This window comes from Triticum aestivum, chromosome 5D, assembly GCF_018294505.1.
Source record: "Triticum aestivum cultivar Chinese Spring chromosome 5D, IWGSC CS RefSeq v2.1, whole genome shotgun sequence".
Taxonomy (NCBI): Eukaryota; Viridiplantae; Streptophyta; class Magnoliopsida; order Poales; family Poaceae; genus Triticum; species Triticum aestivum.
The window spans coordinates 136589215-136611646 of NC_057808.1; the positions used below are offsets into that span (position 1 = coordinate 136589215).

The following is a 22432-nucleotide window of genomic DNA, read 5'->3' on the forward strand; positions in this document are numbered from 1 at the left end:
GTGCCGGACGCGGCCTTTTGCTTTGGATCTCTCTTTCTGTAGCTTTGCTTTCTGGATCTGGATTTAAGTTGAAGCCGAATTTTTATTGATGCGCGCGGGGGTGCTTTTTCTCGTTCGAGCAATTTCTTGCCTTCTGGATCTCGTTTTGTATGGGACTCATGTCCGTCGCCTTCCCCTCACGAGCTCCTCGCGAGCTGGACCGCACGAAGCGCACGCTCGCCAAGCGCGCGCCAGTGCTGCGGCTCGTGCTCACCTCTTGTGGGGCCCTTACAGACGGGGCGATAAGCTCCGTAGGATTCTCAGAAACTCATCGCTTCACGACCCAGCTCGAAGCTGGCGCTGACTAAGGTAAACCACGACGGAAAACTCGCCCCCGGATTCACGAGTTCACGGGGACACATGCTCACATCGCATAGGAAAGTAAAAACTGCAATTTGCTTACATGAGGGGCTCCCCCTCTCAAAATGCTCTTACAAGTCTTCCAAGGGCCACGCCTGAGTTTTGTGTGCAGGATGAAATGACAGGAGAACGTGGGATCAGCCAGAAATGTCGCTCGCTACATCACCCACGGACGCGTCACTCGCGTCGTCATCGTCCTCGTCGGCATCGTCGCCGCCGTCGACGACGCCGCCATCGCCGTCATCAACCATGTCGCCTTCGTCTGCGACGACCACCACCGCATCATCCTTCGAAGTGAAGGCCCTGACCAATGCGTCCACATTGTCCTCAACCCAACGCGCCAGGTCTCCCCGGACAGCCGTGGGTACGGGGGGAATGGCGGCGTCGAAATCAAAGTTGGGGTCGGCATTCAGAAGGTGGCTGAAGACACGGGCGAAAGCGCGCTCAAGCAGGCCACGACCCCTTTCCTCCACAAGCTGGCGAGCTTTGGCAGATCGAGCCATCAAGCGCATCAGCACCTCGGTGAAGAAGGTCAGGTGGCTGGCATAGTCATTCGAGTGAGGGGCCGGTGCATCCTCGTCGCAAATATGGCCCAGGGCGGTATTGGCCCTGTTCCAGAGATCCTGAAGCATCGGGGCATGCTCGCGCTCCAGCGTTCATCGTTGGAGCACTTCCTCCGTGTTTTGCCGTGCGACGACCTCAGCGTCATCAACCTGCCTCCGAAGGGAAAGCAGCTCGGCGCGGGCGGAGGCCAAGTCCGCCTGCGCCGTAACCAGGGCGGCGGCCATAGCTTCTGCACGCCTCTCAGCCTCATCCAACCTGGGCCTGAGGGCAGGGGCCCTACCCGCATCCTCCGTACCCGCGAGCTTCAGCTTCAGGTCGTACCTACCCTCCAGGTCTGCGCGAACCTCGGCCACCCGGCGCTCGACCTCTTCCTCGACTCTGGCCTCGCGAGCTCCGACAACATCTTTTGCTTGGGCAACTTGACTCTCCCTCGTCTCCAGTTGCTCGAGCTCGAGGCTCCGCTCCACGGCTTCCAGGGCCAGCGCCTCCTCGCGCTTCTGGATCTCCTCTTCCTCCATGGGCGTCCCCCTCAGCGATGCAAGAGCATCCCTGCGCGCCTCCACCTGCTGCTCAAGGGACGTGCTCCAGGCTTGGAGCTCCCACGCGCGCTTCTCCGCAGCCTCGCGACGGCGGTCAGCCTCGCTGGCCTCTTCCAAGGCCCGCGAGCAGGCTGCGTAGGAAACCTTGAGGGATGCATCGGCCTTCGTGTTATCAAGGTCACGCTGATAGCGGCCGAGGTTGATGGCCACCCTCAGCTTGCGCCGCTCCTCCACCAGCCGGAGACCTTCAGCCTCAAGGCGCGAGTCGACGCCCGCGAGCTCTTCACCAAGTCGACTCATCGTGCCCATCGCCTCTTGGAAGAGCTCGTGACGAACTACGCTCCGCCCATGCTCGAGCTCGAACGCTCGGCCCACCTCGTCCTCCACCTCGGGGGCTGCGGGCGGGGCGCCAAGTGGCGTGCCACCTCCCAGCAGGGGGCTGGGGGCTGACGCCGCACCTGACGTCAGCCAGTCCGCGCGAGGAGCCCAAGCCGATCGGGGCTCGCTGCTTGAAGAGGAGCCGAAGATCGAAGTCAACTAGCTGCTGTCTATGAGCAAAGGAGGAGTCCTTGGCACACCCGCCAAGCTCCACGCCAAACCGTGGGGGAGGGGTGGCCAAGCCGCGGGCTCAGCGCGCCACGAAGGCGGAGATGCTCCCCCAACCAACCCTGCTCCAGGGGCGGCAGGCAGACCAGGAATGCTCAAGGCCGATGGGGGAGTTGATGAAGTAGGAGGCCGCTTCCCAAAAGACGCAACAACTTCAACGGAAGGAGCCCAGAAGGACTGACATCAGGATAAGAAGACTACACGCGGGAAGCCATGACGATAAGATACTTATGCGTCAATGGCGATGTACTTTCGTTGCTTCAACGGCCCGAAGATATTGCTGCCGCTCGGGGATCCTTTCCTCTTGCGGAGCTCCTCTAAATCCACACAAAGACGACCGAAGCACTGGACGTGACGGTCGGTGCGCGGCGAGGCCGAGGAAGAGCTTGGAAGGATGTCTTCAGGGGTGCCCGGTTGCGGCGAACAGCCGGGCACCGTCTCGCCACAACCTCCCGAGGCTCCTGGAGCCTTGGCCTCGGGAGCCGCATGCCGTGCCTCCTCGGTGACCGACACCTCAGGAGGGGGGTCCAGGCCCCCGAGGACGACGCCCCAGGATCACCACTCGGCATGTGCTCCACAGCACTCGAGCCACCGGCCCCCGTCGGAGCTCGCCCTCCCGCACCTTCACCTGGGGCGAGCTCGGCACCAGCGGCAAAGAAGGGAACCACGACGATGGGGTTCTCGCGGGACCCCACCAGGCCGATTGGGTGCAGCCCCCACTCATCAAAGGAAGGCATGCTCGCGGCAAATGCGGCTTTGTTCTCGCAGCGGTACAATAGGCAGCTATTCCTGGGCATCTCATCCGGCAGAGGGACACCCGATAGGACCATGAGCACCGTTTGCCGCGTCGCAAGAGGAAGCCCCTTCTGCTGAAACCTCATGTGGTCTGGCTGCGGAGCAAGTCCCACATCGGGCGGGAGTGGCGCTGAAGTGGTGCGACACGACGCTTGACAAACTCCTTCACCACCATGGGCGCAGTCACGCCAAGGTCCTTCAACCACCTCAGCCTGGCCCAGACGGGGGCAAGGCGGGGGCTCGTGAGCTTCTGATGGCCCCAGCCGGAGTTTGGAACAGCAGGCCCCGCCAGAACTTGGAGCAGAGGGCTGAGCACGCCGGCGTCAACAAACACCCATCGTATGCGGAACTCGTTCATGGATGAAGGAAGCTAGAAGTCAATCCCCGCGCCCGCAGTCGCGGCCACGGCCTGGAAGCCCACGCACCCCGAGCTCTGCCGGGGACCGGTCAGATGCAATGAGAAGAAATGGCGGAGGAGGGCCACGGAAGGAGCGATGCCCACCATGGCCTCGCACAAGAAGGCAAAGACGGCAAGAAGGGTCACAGATTGAGGGTCGAGATGAAGCATGTGGATCTGATAATGCTCGAGCACCGCATTGAAGAAGGCGGAGAAGGGAGGAATCAGACCAGCCCAGGGGGCATCAATGAAGATCGGGACCTCAGTGGCTGTCTGAGCCATGTGAGTGCAAGACGCGGGCCAAGACACCGTCTCTCCCCACTCGTTGAGGCTGGAGGCAAGCATGGGGCGCACCTTGTCCATGGCCTCGTCATTGAGCACCCAAGGCCGACCGAGCGCAGGTCAAAGGACGGAGGCGCAGTTGGCAAAGACAGAGATTTCTTCCCCTTTTCAGCTTGTTTCGGTGCCATGGCGATGAAGTAGGCGGAGCACAAGTCAGATCGGAAGGGCAAAGCAGGGCCTCGAGGAAGTAGGGAGATTGGAAGAACTAGGCGTGGGCGAAGGAAGAATAACTGTGTGAGATGCGGGGGTCGCATAGCCTGGCGGATTCAAGGGCAGTGTAGGGAAGCGGAGACGCCCACGTCCAATCAACCGCCATGCGTCAACCGAGGCCGCAGGCTTTTGGGGCCTTCGGTGCTCCGCACTTGACCCTTGGCTTCGCCGTGAAGCCAAGCCCGAGCGCACCTTGGGCCCGGGGGCTACTGTCGGCGTTCTGGGAACGGGGGTCCCTAAACTTGCCTGCCTGCGGCCCACGGCGTGGCTAAGCCAGCAGGCCGTATGGCCCATCTTCATCAGCAAGGCATCCAAGACCCTCGCGAGGGGCCAAGCCTCGTGAGGCGGACGACGCAAGACCTCCTCGGGAGTGGCCTAGTCAGGCAGGCTCACGAGGAGCGGAGATATCAAGGCGGGGCAAACCTCACGAGGCTCTCGTGACGTGAGCCATGACGATCGACACCAGGCGGGCCAGGCGGCGCCAGCGCGCGCAGCGTCCTTGTTTCCTCTTTGGTGCTAAGGAAGCAGGCGCAGGCGAGGAGTACCGAGGCATCAGGCAAAGGTTGCTATATCAGTGCAACGAGACCAAGACCAGGAGGACGGCAAGACGGAGGTCATCGTGGAGCCCAAGACGGCGTCACCACCAGAGCCTTTCGCAGGCGAAGACCACTTTTGTCAGGATAGCTTGTACTAGCTGTCCCCCTTCAAATTTTGCCCGCCGTTGTTGGCTCCCTTCCCGCTCAATATTTGGGAAGAGGACCAGGGCCTATATAAGTAGAGCTAGCCACCACAGTAGGGGCATCGAGCAATTCATCCAGCTCTCACCCGCTACGTCACCAAGCACAAGAACACCTCAACCTCAGGAGGCTGTTCTTTCCTTTGTATTGTTCTTCATCAGCCCAAGAGGCAATCCACCACCACCACACTGGAGTAGGGTATTACACCACAACGGTGGACCGAACCAGTATAAATCTCGTGTCTTTCTGTGTTGAGAGTTCATCGAGTTCGTCCGCGAGATCTTAGCGAGCTAGGGCGTAGATCGGTAGGAGGGAAAGACTTCGCGCGCACCGCAGTGTTCGAACCTTAAGGGTTTGCCGGAACCCCACATTCGACAAGGTATAAACCTTATATTTGATTGTGTTAAATCTTTTATGGATACCGATACTTTTCATGATTTCGGCACTAAATATGGACTTGACTCTAAGATAGTAGCTTCTTTCTGTGTATCTTTTGCTACTTATGTTGATCTCCCTAAGGAGAAGTGGTTTAAATATCATCCTCCCATTGAAGTTAAAGTAGTAGAACCTATTAAAGTTGAAGAAGAAACTATTACTTATAATGTTGATCCTATTGTTCCTACTGCTTATATTGAGAAACCACCTTTTCCTGTTAGAATAAAGGATCATGCTAAAGGTTCAATTGTGGTTCGTAGGAGTTATACTAGAACACCTACACCCCAAAGAAAATTAAAGTTGAACCTAGTATTGCTATGGTTAAACATCTCTTGGTTGATAATATTGAAGGGCATACTATTTATTTCTGCGATGAAGCTGCTAGGATTGCTAAACCTGATACTAAAGATAAACATAGACATGTTGTTGGCATGTCTGTTGTTTCTCTTAAAATTGGAGATTATTGTTATCATGGTTTATGTGATGTGGGTGCTAGTGTTAGTGCAATTCCTTATTCCTTATATAAAGAAATTATGAATGATATTGCACCTACTGAGATAGAAGATATTGATGTTACTATTAAGCTCGCCAATAGAGATACTATATCACCAATTGGGATTGCTAGAGATGTTGAAGTCTTGTGTGGGAAAATTAAATACCCTATTGATTTTCTTGTTCTTGCTTCCCCACAAGATAATTTTTGTCGCATTATATTTTGTAAACCTTTCTTGAATATTGTTAATGCTAAGATAGACTGCGAGAACGATATTGTTACTATCGGCTTAGGGGATATGTCTCATGATTTTAATTTCTCTAAGTTTCGTAGGCAACCCCATGATAAAGAATTGCCTAGTAAGGATGAAATTATTGGTCTTGCTTCTATTGTCGTGCCTCCTACTGATCCTTTAGAACAATATTTGCTAGACCATGAAAAGGATATGTTTATGAATTAAAGAAGGGAAATAGATGAAATATTCTTTAATCAGGGACCTATTTTGAAACACAATTTTCCCGTTGAAATCCTTGGGGATCCTCCTCCACCCAAGGGTGATCCGGTGTTTGAGCTTAAACAATTACCTAATACTCTGAAAATAAGATATATCCTGTTATTATTAGTGCTAGAGCATGAAGAAAAGAAATTATTGAGAACTCTGAAGAAACACCATGCTGCTATTGGATATACTCTTGATGATCTTAAGGGCATTAGTCCCACTTTATGTCAGCACAAAATTGAATTGGAACAGGACTAAACCAGTTGTTGATTACCAACGAAGGTTGAATCCTAAGGTGAAAGAAGTGGTAAGAAATGAAATACTAAAGCTTTTGGAGGCATGTATAATTTATCCTATTGCTGATAGTAAATGGGTAAGTCCTGTTCATTATGTCCCTAAGAAGGGAGGCATTACTGTTGTTCCTAATGATAAGAATGAATTGATTCCACAAATAATTATTACAGGTTATAGAATGGTAATTGATTTTTGCAAATTAAATAAAGCTACTAGAAAAGATCATTACCCTCTACCTTCTATGGATCAAATGCTAGAGAGATTATCCAAACACACACATTTTTGCTTTCTAGATGGTTATCCTGGTTTCTCCCAAATTCCTGTTGGAGATATGCCCTAGAGGCAATCAAGTATGATGATATTTCCTATGTGTTTATGAATAAAGATAGTCCTTGGACATTATCAATGATGTGTATCAGCAAGTACGTGACTTGTTTGTGGGACTATGCATTGTATGATGACTGTCCTAAAAGGTCCCGAGTCGAAAGGGCTGTGTGGACGCGCAGCCAACTAGACTAGCATATGACACGGTCGATGGCTTGGTCTCACTAGCCATGGAGCATTGGATGCTAACCGGATAATATGGACTTGGAAGGATCTGGTCGGATTCGACGTAGTTAGATCCGAGTCGAGATAAGTTCCGAGTCGGACAGACCCAACTATGAGACGCAACGATATGTCATCTGTGAGTCTCTAGTACAACATACGTTCTATGTCCTAAGACCTGAGCTGGCACATGTACTCGGGATGGTGAAAGACCTGCTTTGGGCCGACCAAACGCTACTCCGTGACTGGGTAGTTACAAAGGTAGGTTTCGGGCTTGTCCAGACCCATGCTGCGAGACATGGTCGAGCAAGATGGGATTTTCCCCTCCGATCAGGAGAGATATACTCTGGGCCCCTCGTGTGATCCGACCAAGATAAGCATGGCCATGAGACATGGATTATGAGATAATCCAATTTGCGGTCGGCATCACTGGAACGAGAAAGAGGTCGGGCTAGCACAAGGATGACAGACTCGCCTTGAGCCCGACAACATATATCGTGTGGCAAAAGGAATGGAAGTATGATGTACAGGCTCGCCTAACCAGCTTCATAGTCTGCTTGGTGGTTGGCCCGCCTTGCTAGAGGCCGCTACCAACCGTGTAGTTCGGAGGTGATCCGAACTGCGACCAAGCCGGCTTCAACCTAAGGGGTTGCGCGCTTAAGGGAAGGAACCTACGAGGCCGGATCTGAGGACACTGATAGGATGTGATCCGAGCTGTATTCGGATTGAGGCCAAGTAGACTTATGGGCTTTAGGATCTGTGCGAGGCCCAAGAGTTGAGCCCGCAACAGATGCCTATATATAGTGGAGTTGCGGGACACTCATTTGGTTGATTGCTTCGGTGCTGTCACTAGGGTTTGCATGTGTTGCAAATAGACACCTCCACTCGTCGCCGACTGTGTGATCGGACCTAGCAGTCCGCCACACGGTGTTCCTCCTGCACGCGCGGATACTGTTAGAGGCGGTGCACCTGCGCTGCTCCGGCGAAATTGTATGTGGGATCCGGCGACTGGCTGTTCGAGGGAGATCGGACGAGAAGGAGACGATCCACGCGGACGCGCTGCCCCAACTCTTCTTCCGCTGCACGGCACTGCGCGTCTAGTGGTAAGATCTGTGATCCATCTCCCGTAGCATGTTCTTGGTTGTTCTGCGCGTAGGAAAATTTTAATTTGCAGTCGACACACCCTACCGTAGAACCCAACAATACCTGTGTCAAAAGATGACCAAGAGAAGACCACTTTTACTTGTCCTTTCGGTACCTTTGCTTATAGATGTATGCCTTATTGTTTATGCAATGCACCTGCTACCTTTCAAAGATGTATGACTGCTATATTCTCTGATTTTTTTTGAAAAGATTGTTGACGTTTTCATGGATGATTTCTCCGTTTACGGAACTTATTTTGATGATTGCTTGAGCAACCTTGATCGAGTTTTGCAGAGATGTGAAGAAACTAATCTTGTCTTGAATTGGGAGAAGTGCCGCTTTATGGTTAATGAAGGTATTGTCTTGGGGCATAAAATTTCTGAAAGAGGTATTGAAGTGGATAAAGCTAAAGTAGATGCTATTGAAAAGATGTCGTGTCCTAAAGATATCAAAGTTATAAGAAGCTTACTTGGTCATGCTGGTTTCTATAGGAGGTTTACTAAAGACTTCTCTAAAATTCTAGGCCTCTCGCTAATCTCTTGCAAAAAGATGTTCCTTTTGTTTTTGATGATGATTGTGTAGAAGCATTCGAAATACTTAAGAAAGCCTTGATTTCTGCCCTTATTGTTAAGCCACCTAATTGGAATTTACCCATTGAAATTATGTGTGATGCTAGTGATTATGTAGTTGGTGTCGTTCTAGGATAAACAGTTGGTAAGAAATTGAATGTTATTTATTATGCTAGTAAAACTCTAGACAATGCCCAAAGAAATTATGCTACTACCGAAAAAGAATTTTTAGCAGTTGTATTTGCTTGTGATAAGTTCAGATCTTATATTGTTGATTCCAAAGTAACTGTTCACACTGATCATGTTGCTATTAAATATATTATGGAGAAGAAAGATGCTAAAGCTAGACTTATTAGATGGGTTCTCCTGCTACAAGAATTTGATTTGCATACTATTGATAGAAAGGGAGCTGAGAACCCCATTGCAGACAACTTGTCTAGGTTAGAACATATTCTTGATGACCCACTGCCTATTGATGATAGCTTTCCTGATGAACAAATTAGCTGTCATAAATGCTTCTCGTAATGCTCCATGGTATGCTGATTATGCTAATTACATCGTTACTAAATTTATACCACCTAGTTTCACATACCAGCAAAAGAAAAAGGTTTTCTATGATTTAAGACATTACTTTTGGGATGATCCACAACTTTATAAAAAAGGAGTAGATGGTGTTATTAGACGTTGTGTACCTGAGCATGAACAGGAGTAGATCCTACGCAAGTGCCACTCCGAGGTTTACGGAAGACACCAGCTGGAGATAGAACTACACACAAGGTATTGCAATTTGGTTTTTATTGGCCTACTCTCTTCAAGGATGCTCGTAAGTTTGTATTGTCTTGTGATGAATGCCAAAGAATTGGCAATATTAGTAGATGTCAGGAAATGCCTATGAATTATTAACTTGTTATTAAACCGTTTGATGTTTGGGGCTTTGATTATATGAGACCTTTTCCTTCCTCTAATGGGTATATACATATTTTAGTTGCCATTGATTATGTTACTAAGTGGGTAGAATCTATTCCAACTAGTAGTGCTGATCATAACACTTCTATTAAGATGCTTAAAGAAGTTATTTTTCCGAGGTTTGGAGTCCCTAGATATTTAATGACTGATGGTGGTTCACATTTTATTCATGGTGCTTTCCGTAAAATGCTTGCTAAGTATGATGTTAACCATAGAATTGCATCTCCATATCACCCTAAGTCTAGTGGTCAAGTAGAATTGAGCAATAGAGAGATTAAATTGATTTTGCAAAAGACTGTTAATAGATCTAGAAAGAATTGGTCTAAGAAACTTGATGATGCATTATGGGCTTATAGAACTGCTTATAAGAATCCTATGTGTATGTCTCCGTATAAAATGGTCTATGGAAAAGCATGTCACTTACCTCTTGAATTTCAAACTTGCCGGTGAAAAGAGGTTATTTGACATTAGCTCACTTGATGAGTGGAGAACCCAAGCTTATGAGAATGCCAAGTAGTTTAAAGAAAAGGTTAAAAGATGGCATGCCAAAAGGATACAAAAGCATGAGTTTAATGTATGTGATCATGTTTTGCTATACAACTCTTGTTAAAGATTTTTTGCAGGAAAAATTCTCTCCAAATGGGAAGGTGTCAGCGTCCAAGGAACGGGGGTACCTAGACTTGCCTACGTGCAGCCCACGGCGTGGCTCCGTCAACGGCCCGGCACGACCCAGCTTCAGCAGCAACAAGTCAAGACCCTCGTGAGGCGAACGACACCAAGACCTCCCTGGGGGCGGCCTCACTAGGCTGGCTCCCGAGGAGCGGAGATATCAATGCGGGGTGCACCTCGCAAAGTTCATATGACGTGAGCCGTGACGACCAAGGCTAGGCGGGCGCCAGCGGGCGCAGTGTACCAGTTTCCTCTTTGGTGCCAAGGAGGCAAGCGCAGGCGCGGAGTCCCGAGGCATCAACTAAAGGTTTCCATATCTGTGCAACAAGACCAAGACCACTAGGACGGCAGGACGGAGGTCATCGCGGAGCCCACCACGGCGTCATCACCAGAGCCTTTTGCAGGCGAAGACTGCTTTTGTCAGGATAGCTTGTACTAGTTCTTCCCCTTCAAATTTGGCCGCTGTGGGATCCCTTCCCGCCTACATTTGGGAAGAGGACCAAGGCCACTATATATAGGACTTAGCCACCACCATAGAGGGGACGGATCAATTCCCACCCGAACCACATCACCAGCTCATCGAGCTCAAGAACACCTCACCTCCTGAGGATGTTCATCCACTGTACTAGTTCATCCTCAGCCCCTCGAGGCAATCCACCACAAAGTTGGAGTAGGGTATCACACCGCAAGATGGCCTGAACCAGGATAAACCCCTATGTCTCTTGTTCTTTGGGTTCATCGAGCTAGGCCGTGGGATCGTTGAGTGGGCAGACTGGGAAGAGAGAGTTCTTCGTACGCACCCAGAGTTCGAACCTCTCAAGGGTCTGCGGAACCCCGAATCCGACATTTGGCGCGCCAGGTAGGGGTGCGTCCACTACAAGAAAATTGAGATACTGTGACGAAAATCCTCGTGATGATGGTGAATAACGTCACACAGATACCCAATGTGTGATGTTTTATAGGTGGCGTCACTGATCACCATGAATCAGTGATGGTTAACGTCACAAAATCGCCTCAATGGTTGAGTGCCACCAGTCCGCCAATTTCTATGACGATTTGGTAATTTTGATGACAAACCTATTAAAGTCACCGATTATTACAAATGTATGATGCTCATTTTTTTGTCATGTGACGTCCAGAAGTGGGACCCATCATAGATGCTTCACATCTTATTGAATGGTAGGACCCACACGTCAATGTTGACAATGGGACCCCACATTGTTTACTCACATTTTATCGAGCGATGTAATTATTTTGTTGTATCTCATAAATAGTCAGTGGCATGGAAAATAAGTTTATTACGGTTGTTCGTGAGGTGATGTGTATGACATTGCGGTTGTTTGGTTCGATCTCAAAAATAAAAATGGTAGGTAGTAGTTGGCAGAAAAATGTGTATATCATGGATAATTATAGGAACAGTAGGCCCAATTCTAGGACAGATTCATTTGTGTGTTTGTGTCGAATGAAAAAAGTTGGGTACAATGATCGGACGACCTCATGTCTAGTTGCATGCCACTACCAACGAGTGCTCTTGATAAAAAAGGAGTTTTATACATCTAAAAAAGGGCTTTATACATCCTAGATCGCTTACACTAGAGGATGGGGACTACGCGGATGAGTAGATTCAGACTCTAAACAGTCGTCGTTGAAAACCATCATCTGACGTTACCAATTTTATTTACACAAGTACTCCTTTCTGTCCCGAAATACTTGTCGGAAAAAATAAAAATAGATGTATCTAAAATTAAAATATATCTAGATACATCCATTCCTCCGACAAGTATTTTCAGACGGAGGGAGTAGTACAAAAATTCACTCGTTTGCATTTTGTTTTATTCCAAGATCACATATTTAAGACACCTCTATACGTTATCTAACATGTACAACTTTCGACATATATATTTACAAGTCTCTAGAAAAGAGTACATGGAAAATACCACATCATAATGTCTATGCAAGGTTTACTTTTTTTAATAATCATTTGCTACTTATTTCGTATTAAATGAATTGCATAACATTATGTGGAAATTAAATTCTGAAAAATAAAACAATCTGCACACCAGAAAAACTCTTTCCCCTCCGTTTCTTTTTCTTTTTCCCGCATCCTGTCCCCACCCGTCAAAGGCCCAGCCAAATTTTCTCCTTCTATTTCGCCCGCGAAGAGGCACCACTAAAGGTCACCGCCCACCCCGGCATTTTTTCGCCAGATTCAATCGAATCTCCTATATCCCACGACTGCGGCGATCAGGGCCGGCAGATTGGGGGTGGCCGCCCGCTGGCCGACCTTGAATCCACCACACAACCATCCCCACGAGCACTCCGCTCTACCCCCCCTGCTCGCAGCGACCGGCGACGGCGGATTGGAGGAGGCCGCCCGACCGGCCGAGCTCAGATCCACTACATCAACCAGCAACAGCGGATTGGAGGAGGCCTCCCCACCTGTCTCTCTTTCCCCACAGATTGCAGCGACCAGCGTCGGCTGACGGTAATTTACTCATCCCGCCCTCCTCATCCCGCAAGATCTAGACGTAAGGGATCACCATGGAAGGGATTTGGGGGAGAAAAGCACACGCGGTCGTGTACATCTCTAAATACAACGACCATGTGGCAAATCCCGTAGCTCTGTAAGTTTTACTCGATTTTTACTCAGTTGTCGTGAGATTTCCTGTAGTTCAGCGACCATGTGGCTTCCCTGTTTGTGGTTCTGCTACCCCATAAATCGTCCTTACCTAGGATGGTCAAAACATAATGTCTGCACTTGTTCTTGATACAATATATTACCATATGGAGTTCACAGTGTATGTTATTTATTTTGAATTCTTGATAAAGACTGGGTCTGCACTTGTTCTTGTTCAAAACTGAATAAAGATTGATTCTGCACTTGTTCTTGTTCAAAACAGAATAAAGACCGAGTCTGCACTTGTTCGAAACTGAATAAAGGCCGAGTCTGCACTTGTTCTTGTTTAACTGAATTCTGGATGCTCCATATTTCAAAGTAAGTTGTTTACTTCGATCTGTTCTGCAACCCTCAAAAGTATCGTACAGTAATGTCTTTGCCATCTCCAGGACCGTACATAGAAAATCAGAGGCCCTGTGCAAATCAAAATTTAAGCCCCGACGTTGGAGTATAGTTTATTAATCACTGCAATAGTATAATTTTCATGTAGAATTCAGCACCAGATGCACAAATTCAAGAAAGAACAAAAAACTGGATGTAGTAGTGTACTTATAAACACGAGTAGTAATAAAAGAATAGGGTGCTGAGAACTCCCACAACCTTCAGAGTAGCATTGTAGTTGTAGATCATGAAAGACTGCACGTAAAGCTCCACTGGGTGATTGCTAGTGTACATGACCATGATCTGCTAGAGTAATTTAATTTGGGCCTTGAGATTGTTTTCTTTTTTGGAATAGTAGCAATGCATTGAGAGAGAGAGAGAGTGAGAGAGAGAGAGGAGGGGGTCGCTGGGAGTAATTTTGATGGATTGGGATTGGAGAGAGAAGTACGAGGTGGCTTGGGCCTTGGGGTCCGATATTTCCATCATTGTTTACTCTCATTAATTCTCTATTTAATTAACATCTTAATTACCTAAAAGGTCGGGAGCCCTCCAATTTTTTAGGCCCTGCTCAACCGCTCCGGTTGCACCTGCTAAAATATTGCCCTGGCCATCTCAAATGACAAGCATCAACTCCAAGTTTGAGTATTAAGGAACACATGAACTACTTAATAGCAGAGCTGCTTGTTTATAACTATTTTACACAATCTAGCCTTTTTTGTCTACTAGCAATGAAAGCCAAGTTTCAAGAGATAAGTTAATGTAATCACGTACGTTACAAGTACTCCTCCAAACAAGTTTAAGCAGATTTCAGTCATCTAGTGTTGATAATGTAGGCTGGTAGATCTTTCGGCAATTCATTAAGTTCGCTCTCTGTCATCTTTTCCAGCTTCAGTTACTAAAATCATGCCACCAGTTCTGGAGAGTGATATGCATAGCAGGGAATATCTTGCGGAACAGAAACGCAAGGGTGAGGCATATTTGAAGGAAAGGGATGCAAGGATTGTGGAACGCAAGGCTGCGGAGTAGGAGTCTCTTAAAGACATACAAAGCATAGCTCGTAGCCTTGTATACCCTAGTGCTCCTAATGCGCAACTGACACAAAAGGCACGAGGTGCTGATGATTGCAGTGACTCAGAGTATGAACCAGATGCTGAAGAGGAGGCCTATGTAGAGGAAGAGGATTTGAGAGATGAAGAGGAGGTCGCTCTTCCAAAGTCCAAAGCAATGGTAATCATGCAGACGTACATCTTAAATAATATGTACAATGTCAATTGACTGACTTTAATTTTGCTTGCTTGTATCATTTGTATGTCATTGTGCACTATAAGTATCACAAATAATTGACTGAAAGATTGATTCACATATTCTGTCAGGAAGCATTATCAAATAAGCCACCCAACATTACTCATGAGAATTGGACTAGCCTTGTCAATAAATGGTCTGATGAAAGAAACAAGGTTTGTAACAAGATATGCGACCAACAATAGTTTTTGCATTCACATCTACTGTACCATATGTAAATACTTATATTCATTTTTTATGTAGAAAATATGTCAAATGAATAAGGAAAACCGAGAAGCTGTCAGGCAACACCAAAAGACGGGATCTATGTCCTATGTTTCCTATTTCAGCAAACTTGTAAGAATTCCAAATATCTTACTTGTAGTCCTATGTCTATTGCATCTGGCCTATATATGTATGTATGTATGTATGTATGTATGTATGTATGTAGTAGTAGTAGTAGTAATGTTACAATTTCATATATCTTGTAGAAAAAAGACAAGTACAATAATCATGACCCAAGTCCCATTGAGTTTTTCAAAGACACCCATACAAACAGCAAGACTGATAGCATGAGCTGAGTCAGGACTTCTAGCTCATGTAAGATTTCTTCCTCTATTATTTCTGACTTGAAATAGATTCTCATATTGCTAGCATATGAACTTTGCCTTAGCATCAATATTTTTCTTTGTACTATAGAATGCGATGGAAAAAAGAAGGGAAGCACAATCAGAAGGTGAGCAGCCAGTATCCGATACATCGATTGTGGCTGAAGTTCTAAAGGAAGAAAGCGCCCATAGCACCGTCCTTTCTAGCATGGGGTATGCATCAAGATCCGGGAGGTCTGGGAGCTCTACTTCATGAGCCTAGATCCGATTTCTAGAAGAAAGAATTGAATAGAAGGATAGAGAGGCAAGAGATGCAAATGACAGGTAATTATCTTATTTCCCTTTTTGTTCTTGTTGTTTCTTTTTTCTTGCTTCTGTGTGCATGGTGCACTCATTGAAGTGAACGAAAGTTCAACTAAGGAGTGCTTCTTTTAACCTGGGTTGTTGACTTGATATCCTTTTGGTGATGCTTCCTGTAATCAAGCTGTTGGTTATGCATATTTTAAAACATTACAAGTTATTCTTGAGTTTACTGTTTCATTGTCCCGTCGGCATGCTTGCCTTGACATTTAATAATGTACTTATCTATTTTAAATTGGTACCCTTGTACCTTGTTATCTTGTATGTTTTCATCTCATTACGATGCAACATTGTTGTGTTTTGTCATTTATAGGCATCGGGAGGAGTTAGTCGCAAGACTTGAAGCACGAGAGAGAGCATTTCAAGAGATACAAAAGAAGCAACAAGAAGAATTGGAAGCTCTAAAGAAGAGCTGCTTGATTTTTTGAGGGCTCAAGCAACTCAGCAAGCAACTCAGCAGTCCCAGTCCCAACCAGATGGTTCATGAATGCCATCCTTACATTGCAATCATCAGGATAACATATGTGGTCTTTAGTTAATATTAGTTTTCATCTTGTCTATTGTCTGTGTTAAACTTGAGTCTGTTTTTTACCGCCATTTTTGTTTACAGAATGATTTGGCTGAGACGATTTCATACATAATATGATTTGTCTTTGATATCAATTTATGATGTGATTTTTCTCTTCAACTTTTTTATATAATCTTATGTGATGTGATGTGAAATAAATACTTATTTTCATCGTAATTTAGATTTGAAAGAAAGTAAATATATTTTGATGTCGTCATCTTCATCCATAATAAAAGTAATGGCACTACTAGTGGGATAGCTGCTCGGGTGTTGATGTGGCGTAAAGTTAGTGACGTTGCCTCGTCACTGAATATGGTACAATACGGCATATTTTCTCCTAACATGTGACATTAATTGGTCGTCATGGAAATAGTAAGTCGATGACGTTCTATATAATGTCATTGAAGGTCCCAATTTTGATGATGTTTTTGCGTGTGCGCCGTCACTAGGAGTAATATGTGACGGGGATTCCGTGACGATGCTTGTGACGCCCATAAAATGTCATCAGGGGGTAATTTGTGACGTTATTAGCTATTCGATGACATTTTTTAGCTCGTCATAGTAGGCCCGATCTCTTATACTGGTCGAAGCCTCACTTCTCCGACCGCTTCTCCTCACCAACCTGCTCCCATGGCGAGCACCGCTTCACCGACCAGACCGATGGGCGTGCACGGAGGCGCTGCGAGCCTCCGAGCTTTCACCCCCGCCTTTCGGCGGGTGCGGTGGCCGCCCAAGTTCAGGCCAGAATTGCCGCCTCGCTATGACAGCGCGGCAGATCCGGCAGGTTTCCTCCAGGCCTACGAGGAGGCCGTTGGGGCAGCCACGGCGACGACAAGGTCATGGCCAACTGGTTCCCCATGGCCCTCACGGGCATGCCGCGCGTCTGGCTTCTCAGCCTGCCACCGTCTTCTGTGGCTTCGTGGGAGGAGTTGCACGGCCTCTTTGTCATGCAGTTCACAGTGCAGGCTCCCCCTGCTATCACAGCCCTCCTCGACGGCTCACAAGCGCCGCCCTCAGACAACCACGTCAAGTAGTTCTTTCGCCAAGTGGGTGCCGCCCGTGTATAGTAGGGTGCTCCTCGAGGGTGGGCGTCGCCCAGCGCCGACCTCACTTTCGTCCAGGGATCACCCCGCAACCACGGCGGGCGCGGGCGCGCTCCTGATGCTTTGCACCCCCACCATCTGCAATGTGGCGGTAACCAAGACCCTCATCGACAGCGGAGCTCGCCTCAATGTGCTCTCTGTGGAAGCTTTCGGCTTGCTTCACATGCTGTTCGGCCGGCTGCGCACCACCAAGCCGTTCTCTGGAGTCGTCGACGGCTCCACCTGCCCCCGGGGCAAATCCGCCTGCTTGTCACCTTCGGCACCCGCGACAACCACCGCACCGAGCTCATTGACTTCGACATCACCCGCATCGGTCTCCCATACAACGCCATCCTCGGGTACCCGGCTCTGGCCAAGTTCATGGCGGCAACTCACCCTGCCTACAACCTCATGAAAATTCCGGGAAGCAGCGGCGTCCCCATCATGGGTGGAGACACCAAGGAGGCGTTGTCGGCTCTCAACCACGCCTTCAGGGCCGCGGCTGCTGCGTGGCCGAAAGTGGGAGGTGCCCCTGAGGCCCAGGGGGCTGCGCCGGCCAAAAAGAAGCAGTTGTTCTCCCAACATTGGGCCAAGACGAAGCAGGTACCGGTCGACGAGGGCGGGGCTTCGGGAGCCACCTTCACCATAGGTGCTGACCTCACCCCGGACCAAGAAGAGGCGTTTGTGAACTTCCTGCGTGCAAACAAGGAGGTGTTTGCCTGGGAGCCCAAGCAGCTGGTTGGGGTCCCGAGGGGGATAATCGAGCACCACCCGAGGGTGGGCCCTAACGTATGCCCGGTGAAGGAGAAGGCGTGGCGGCAGTCCACGGAGAAGCAGTCCTTCATCGTCCAAGAGACTCGCAAGCTGCAAGAAGCTGGTGTCATCCGCGAGGTGCTATACCCAGAGTGGTTGGCGAACCCGGTCATCGTGCGCAAGAACGACAGGAAGGAACGTATGTGTGCCGACTTCACCAACCTCAACAAGGCCTGCCCTCAAGACCCGTTCTCGCTCCCGTGCATTGGTCAGATCATCGACTCCACCGCCTAGTGCGACCTGCTGTGCTTCCTAGATGCCTTCATGGGCTACCGCTAGATCAAGATGGCGGTACAAGAAATCGAGAAGACGGCCTTCCCGACCCCATGTGGGGTGTACTGCTACACCAGCATGCCGTTCGGGCTGCGTAATGCTGGGGCAACCTTCCAGCGGCTGATGCACATCGCTAGGCTGGCAGCTCGGGAGGAACGCTGAGGCCTACGTCGACAACATCGTGGTAAAATCTCGGGAGGCAAAGAACCTCATCCAGGATCTGGAAGAAACATTCGCCAGCCTACGCAGGGTGGACCTGCGGCTCAACCCGGAGAAATGCGTGTTTGGTGTCCCTTCCGGTAAGTTGTTAGGTTTCTTGTGTCACACAGAGGAATTGAGGCGAACCCAGAGAAGGTCAAGGCAATAGAAGAGATGAGCCCACCACAGACTCTCAAGGAAATGCAAAAGCTGGCGGGCTGCGTGACTTCGTTAGGGCGCTTCATCTCCAAGCTGGGAGAGCGCGCCCTCCCGTTCTTCAAGCTGAGAAAAAGAAGGGCCCGTTCGAGTGGACTCCGGAGGCTGACGGGACATTTCAAGACCACAAGAGATACCTCACCAGCCCGCCGGTGATGGTGGCGCCGCGTCCTCTCGAGCCCCTGGTGCTTTACTTGGCCGACACGCCTCATTTTTCTAGCGCAGCACTGGTGGCCGTCCAGGAGGAGCACTGGGACAAGAGCCGACCACACGACGCCACACGTTTGGTTGGGATGATGCAACACGAAGACAACGCCCCTGAAGCCACGACAGCACCAGCAGATAACCAGGCCCCACAAGACGGTGCTCCTGAGGCTGCGGTTGCCCCGACAGGAAACCGAGCTCCTGAGGTCCCCTAGCCTGAAGAGGCGCCCCAGCCTCAGGAGGTCTCGGACTCCACCAACGCTCCCGCTCTCGCCGAGCACCCGGTGTACTTCGTCAGCACGGTACTACGTGACGCACGAGCATGCTACCCCATGCCACAGAAGCTTCTGCCCGCGCTCCTCGTGGCCTCGTGCAAGCTGCGCCACTACTTCCAAGGCCACCCCATTAAGGCAGCTTACCCATTGGAGAGGGTACTCCGGAGCCCCAACACTACGGGAAGGGTCGCCGAGTGGAACATCGAACAGGCGTTCCAGTTGGAATTCAACACCACCAGGGTCATCAAGGGTGCCGCGCTCGCCGACTTCGTGGCGGAGTTGACCGATGTCCCGATGCCCGAAGCAGGCGAGGACCGGTCCCTCTCTTCAGGGAGCAAAGCGCCAAACAGCTGGTTCATGTACTTCGACGGCGCCTTCGCATGCCAGGGTGTGGGGGCCGGAGCCGTGCTCATCTCGCCTACCCAAGACAAGCTCTACTGTGCCATGCAGCTCTGCTTCCAACGTGGCAAGAAGGTCTCCAACAACATCGCGGAGTACGAAGGCTTGATCGCCAGCCTCAAGGCAGCGGCCGCCTTAGGCGTGAAGCACCTCACCATCAAGGGCGACTCCCAGCTCCTCGTCAACTTCTCCAACAAGGTGTACGAGCTGAAGGATGAACACATGGAGGCATACCTGGCAGAGGTATGAAAGATGGAGAAGCAATTCTTGGGCCTGGAACTACAGCACGTACCTCGCGACACGAATAAGGAAGCTGACGATATCGCCAAGAGAGCGTCCAAACGCTAGCCGCAGGAGCCCGGCGTCTTCGAGGAGCGACTCTTCAAGCGTTCGGCAGCCCCTCCGGCTGCGGAGGCAACACCGGCTCAGGAGGAACTTCCCCCGCCACCAACCTCGGGAGCCCCTGCCCGCGGCCCAACCTCAGGAGCACGCCTGCTCCTCGCGCTCGAACCTCAGGAAGGGTGATGGACCGAAGAATTTAAGGCGTACCTGCTGCAGGGAGCCCTGCCGGAGAAGGAGGAAGACACGGAGCGCGTGGCTCAGCAGGCCACAGCCTACTGCATTCAGGACGGTGAGCTATATCGAAAACGGCCAAATGATGTTTCCTTGCGATGCATCTCCAGGGAGCAGGGGTGCGAGTTGTTAACCGACATACACGGTGGGGATTGCGGATATCACTCGTCATCGCGCACCTTGGTGGGCAAGGCGTTCCGCAGCGGATTCTACTGGCCCACGGCACTCAACGACGCGACCGAGCTGGTGAGATCCAGTGAAGCCTGCCAGTTACATGCCAAGCAAATCCATCAGCCTGCTCAGGGCCTCCAAACTATCCCACACTCCTGACCGTTTGCGATCTGGGGGCTGGACAACTTGGGACCGTTCCCTTGAGCGCCCGGGGCTACCGCTACCTCTACGTTGCCATCGACAAATTCACCAAGTGGGCAGAAGTGGAGCCAGTCCGTACCATCCGGCTGGCTCGACGGTTAAGTTCATCAAGGGCCTCGTGAGCCGACCCGGAGTCCCTAATCGCATCGTCACCGACAACGGCTCGCAGTTCACCATCAACCTTTTGAAAACATATTGTGCTAATCTTGGAACGCAGATATGCTATGCCTCAGTGGCACACCCCAGGAGCAATGGACAAGATGAGTGCACAAACGCAGAGGTCTTGAGGGGCCTCAAAGCAAGGACTTTGAAGAAGAAGCTCGAATCCTGTGGCAGGGGCTGGCTGGATGAGCTCTAGTCAGTGTTGTGGTCCATCCATACCACTGCGACCAAGCTGACCGGCGAAACACCATTCTTCCTCGTCTATGGAGCTGACGCGGTTCTCCCACATGAAGTCAGGCATCGCTCTGCGCGGGTCTTGGCGTTTGATGAGGCACGCCAGGACGCCATGCGGGGGATGGATCTTGTGCTGGGGGAGGAACGCCGCCGTCAAGCCTCGCTCCGAGAGGCAAGGTACCAGCAGTCGCTGCGGTGGTATCACTACCACAGCTTCCGCTCCAGGACGCTTGAGGTGGGTGATCTTGTCCTATGGCGGGTGCTCTCCAGGGAAGGGCTGCATAAGCTCTCACCCATGTGGGAGGGCCCGTTTAGGATCGCACGCGTCTCCAGGCGTGGCACCACACGCATGGAGACGCAGGACGGGATCCCCATCCAGAACGCCTAGAACATCCAGCACCTCAGGGAGTTCTACCCATGAAGCAAGGCCCAGTGCCTGTGAAGGTCTCCGCTCATGACACTCTCACGTAATAATGAGTGGGGCTGTACATGCCCCGGAGTCTCCAGAGTGCCGTCGTCCGGCCTCGGGGGCTCCCTCCCACGTCCTAGTGGCAACACTTAGCTCCGCGCTGGTGAGAAGGCTAGACTAGGTGCCGGACGTGGCTGTTCATTTGCTTTCTGTAGTTGATTTGCATCTTCTTAATGAAATTTGGAGTTTGCTTGTTTTCAGTTGCCCAGTCCGCTTTCCCCTTCGTTTTCTCTTTTGTGCTTTGGTTCTGGTTTAGGAGGGGCGGCAGTTGCCCGTCGCTCCTTCTCGTGCGTCTCGCGCGCGGGGGCTGGGCAGGTGTGTGCGTGCGATGGGCTCGCCCCGCACCGCAAACACACTTCGCCGAAGCCCCACTCCCTCAAAGCTTCAGCTTGTTCTATCCTCGTGAGACGCCCTCAAAGACACTCGTGATCTGTGCACCCCCCCTTGAAGTCCATGCCCCCGGGCACTGTGACGCGAATCACCAAGCCACCGTGCCCTGAGGGCTCGTGCAAGGAAGAATAGGGCACCCGACCAAGTTTTTCTAACAAACCCGTAGCTTCATGGTACCTCCTAAGGTGAATGACCCTTGAGCTGTCAGCAAGGAGGGCCTCACCAGGTAATGAAGCATGAGCTCTCGCGAGGGAAACTACTGCGGGCGCATCAAGCTAAATTATCGTACCATACCCATTTGGAGCATGAACACTACAGCACAACATCGGGACAATAAAACATAGCATAGTAGCATAAACACCATGGTTCGTTACACGCCTCTGCAGGTCCCCCTACTTTTTTCAGATGTAGGAAGAAAGGAAAGGTCAAAACAAAAGCGGCCTGCGTGACCGTGGCAGCTCACGAGGCCTGGATCCAAGGGCCTCCCGGACTCAGCCCGAGCCTTCTTCGCGCTTCACCGGAGCGTGGCGCCGGACTCAAAGCGAGCCCAGCGATGTGGCAGCTGGTCATAGCCGCCGTTGCTGGTGCTCTCACTGGAGGAGGAGCCGCCGCCACTGGACGAGCCGCGGCCGTCACCAAGGGCAATCTCGCCCACAGCGTCGTCACTGTCGTCGTCAAAACCAAGCTCGCCGTC

General features: G+C 50.3%; 1 protein-coding gene across 2 annotated transcripts; it reads left to right on the forward strand.

Moving 5' to 3' along the window:
* Positions 1-12334: 12334 nt before the first annotated feature.
* Positions 12335-16198, forward strand: LOC123119908 (uncharacterized). Of its 2 annotated transcripts, none has more exons than XM_044539875.1 (8): positions 12335-12688; positions 13104-13198; positions 14148-14283; positions 14389-14488; positions 14635-14718; positions 14807-14899; positions 15242-15474; positions 15824-16198. In XM_044539875.1, exons 3-7 carry the CDS (start codon positions 14165-14167, stop codon positions 15404-15406), a joined length of 561 nt encoding a protein of 186 aa, XP_044395810.1. In that variant the 5' UTR covers positions 12335-12688; positions 13104-13198; positions 14148-14164; the 3' UTR covers positions 15407-15474; positions 15824-16198. The 2 variants fall into 2 exon arrangements, 1 of the variants encoding a protein (XP_044395810.1); XR_006459062.1 differs by adding an exon at positions 15034-15142 and having other exon boundaries at positions 12343-12688; positions 14148-14488.
* Positions 16199-22432: the final 6234 nt, after the last annotated feature.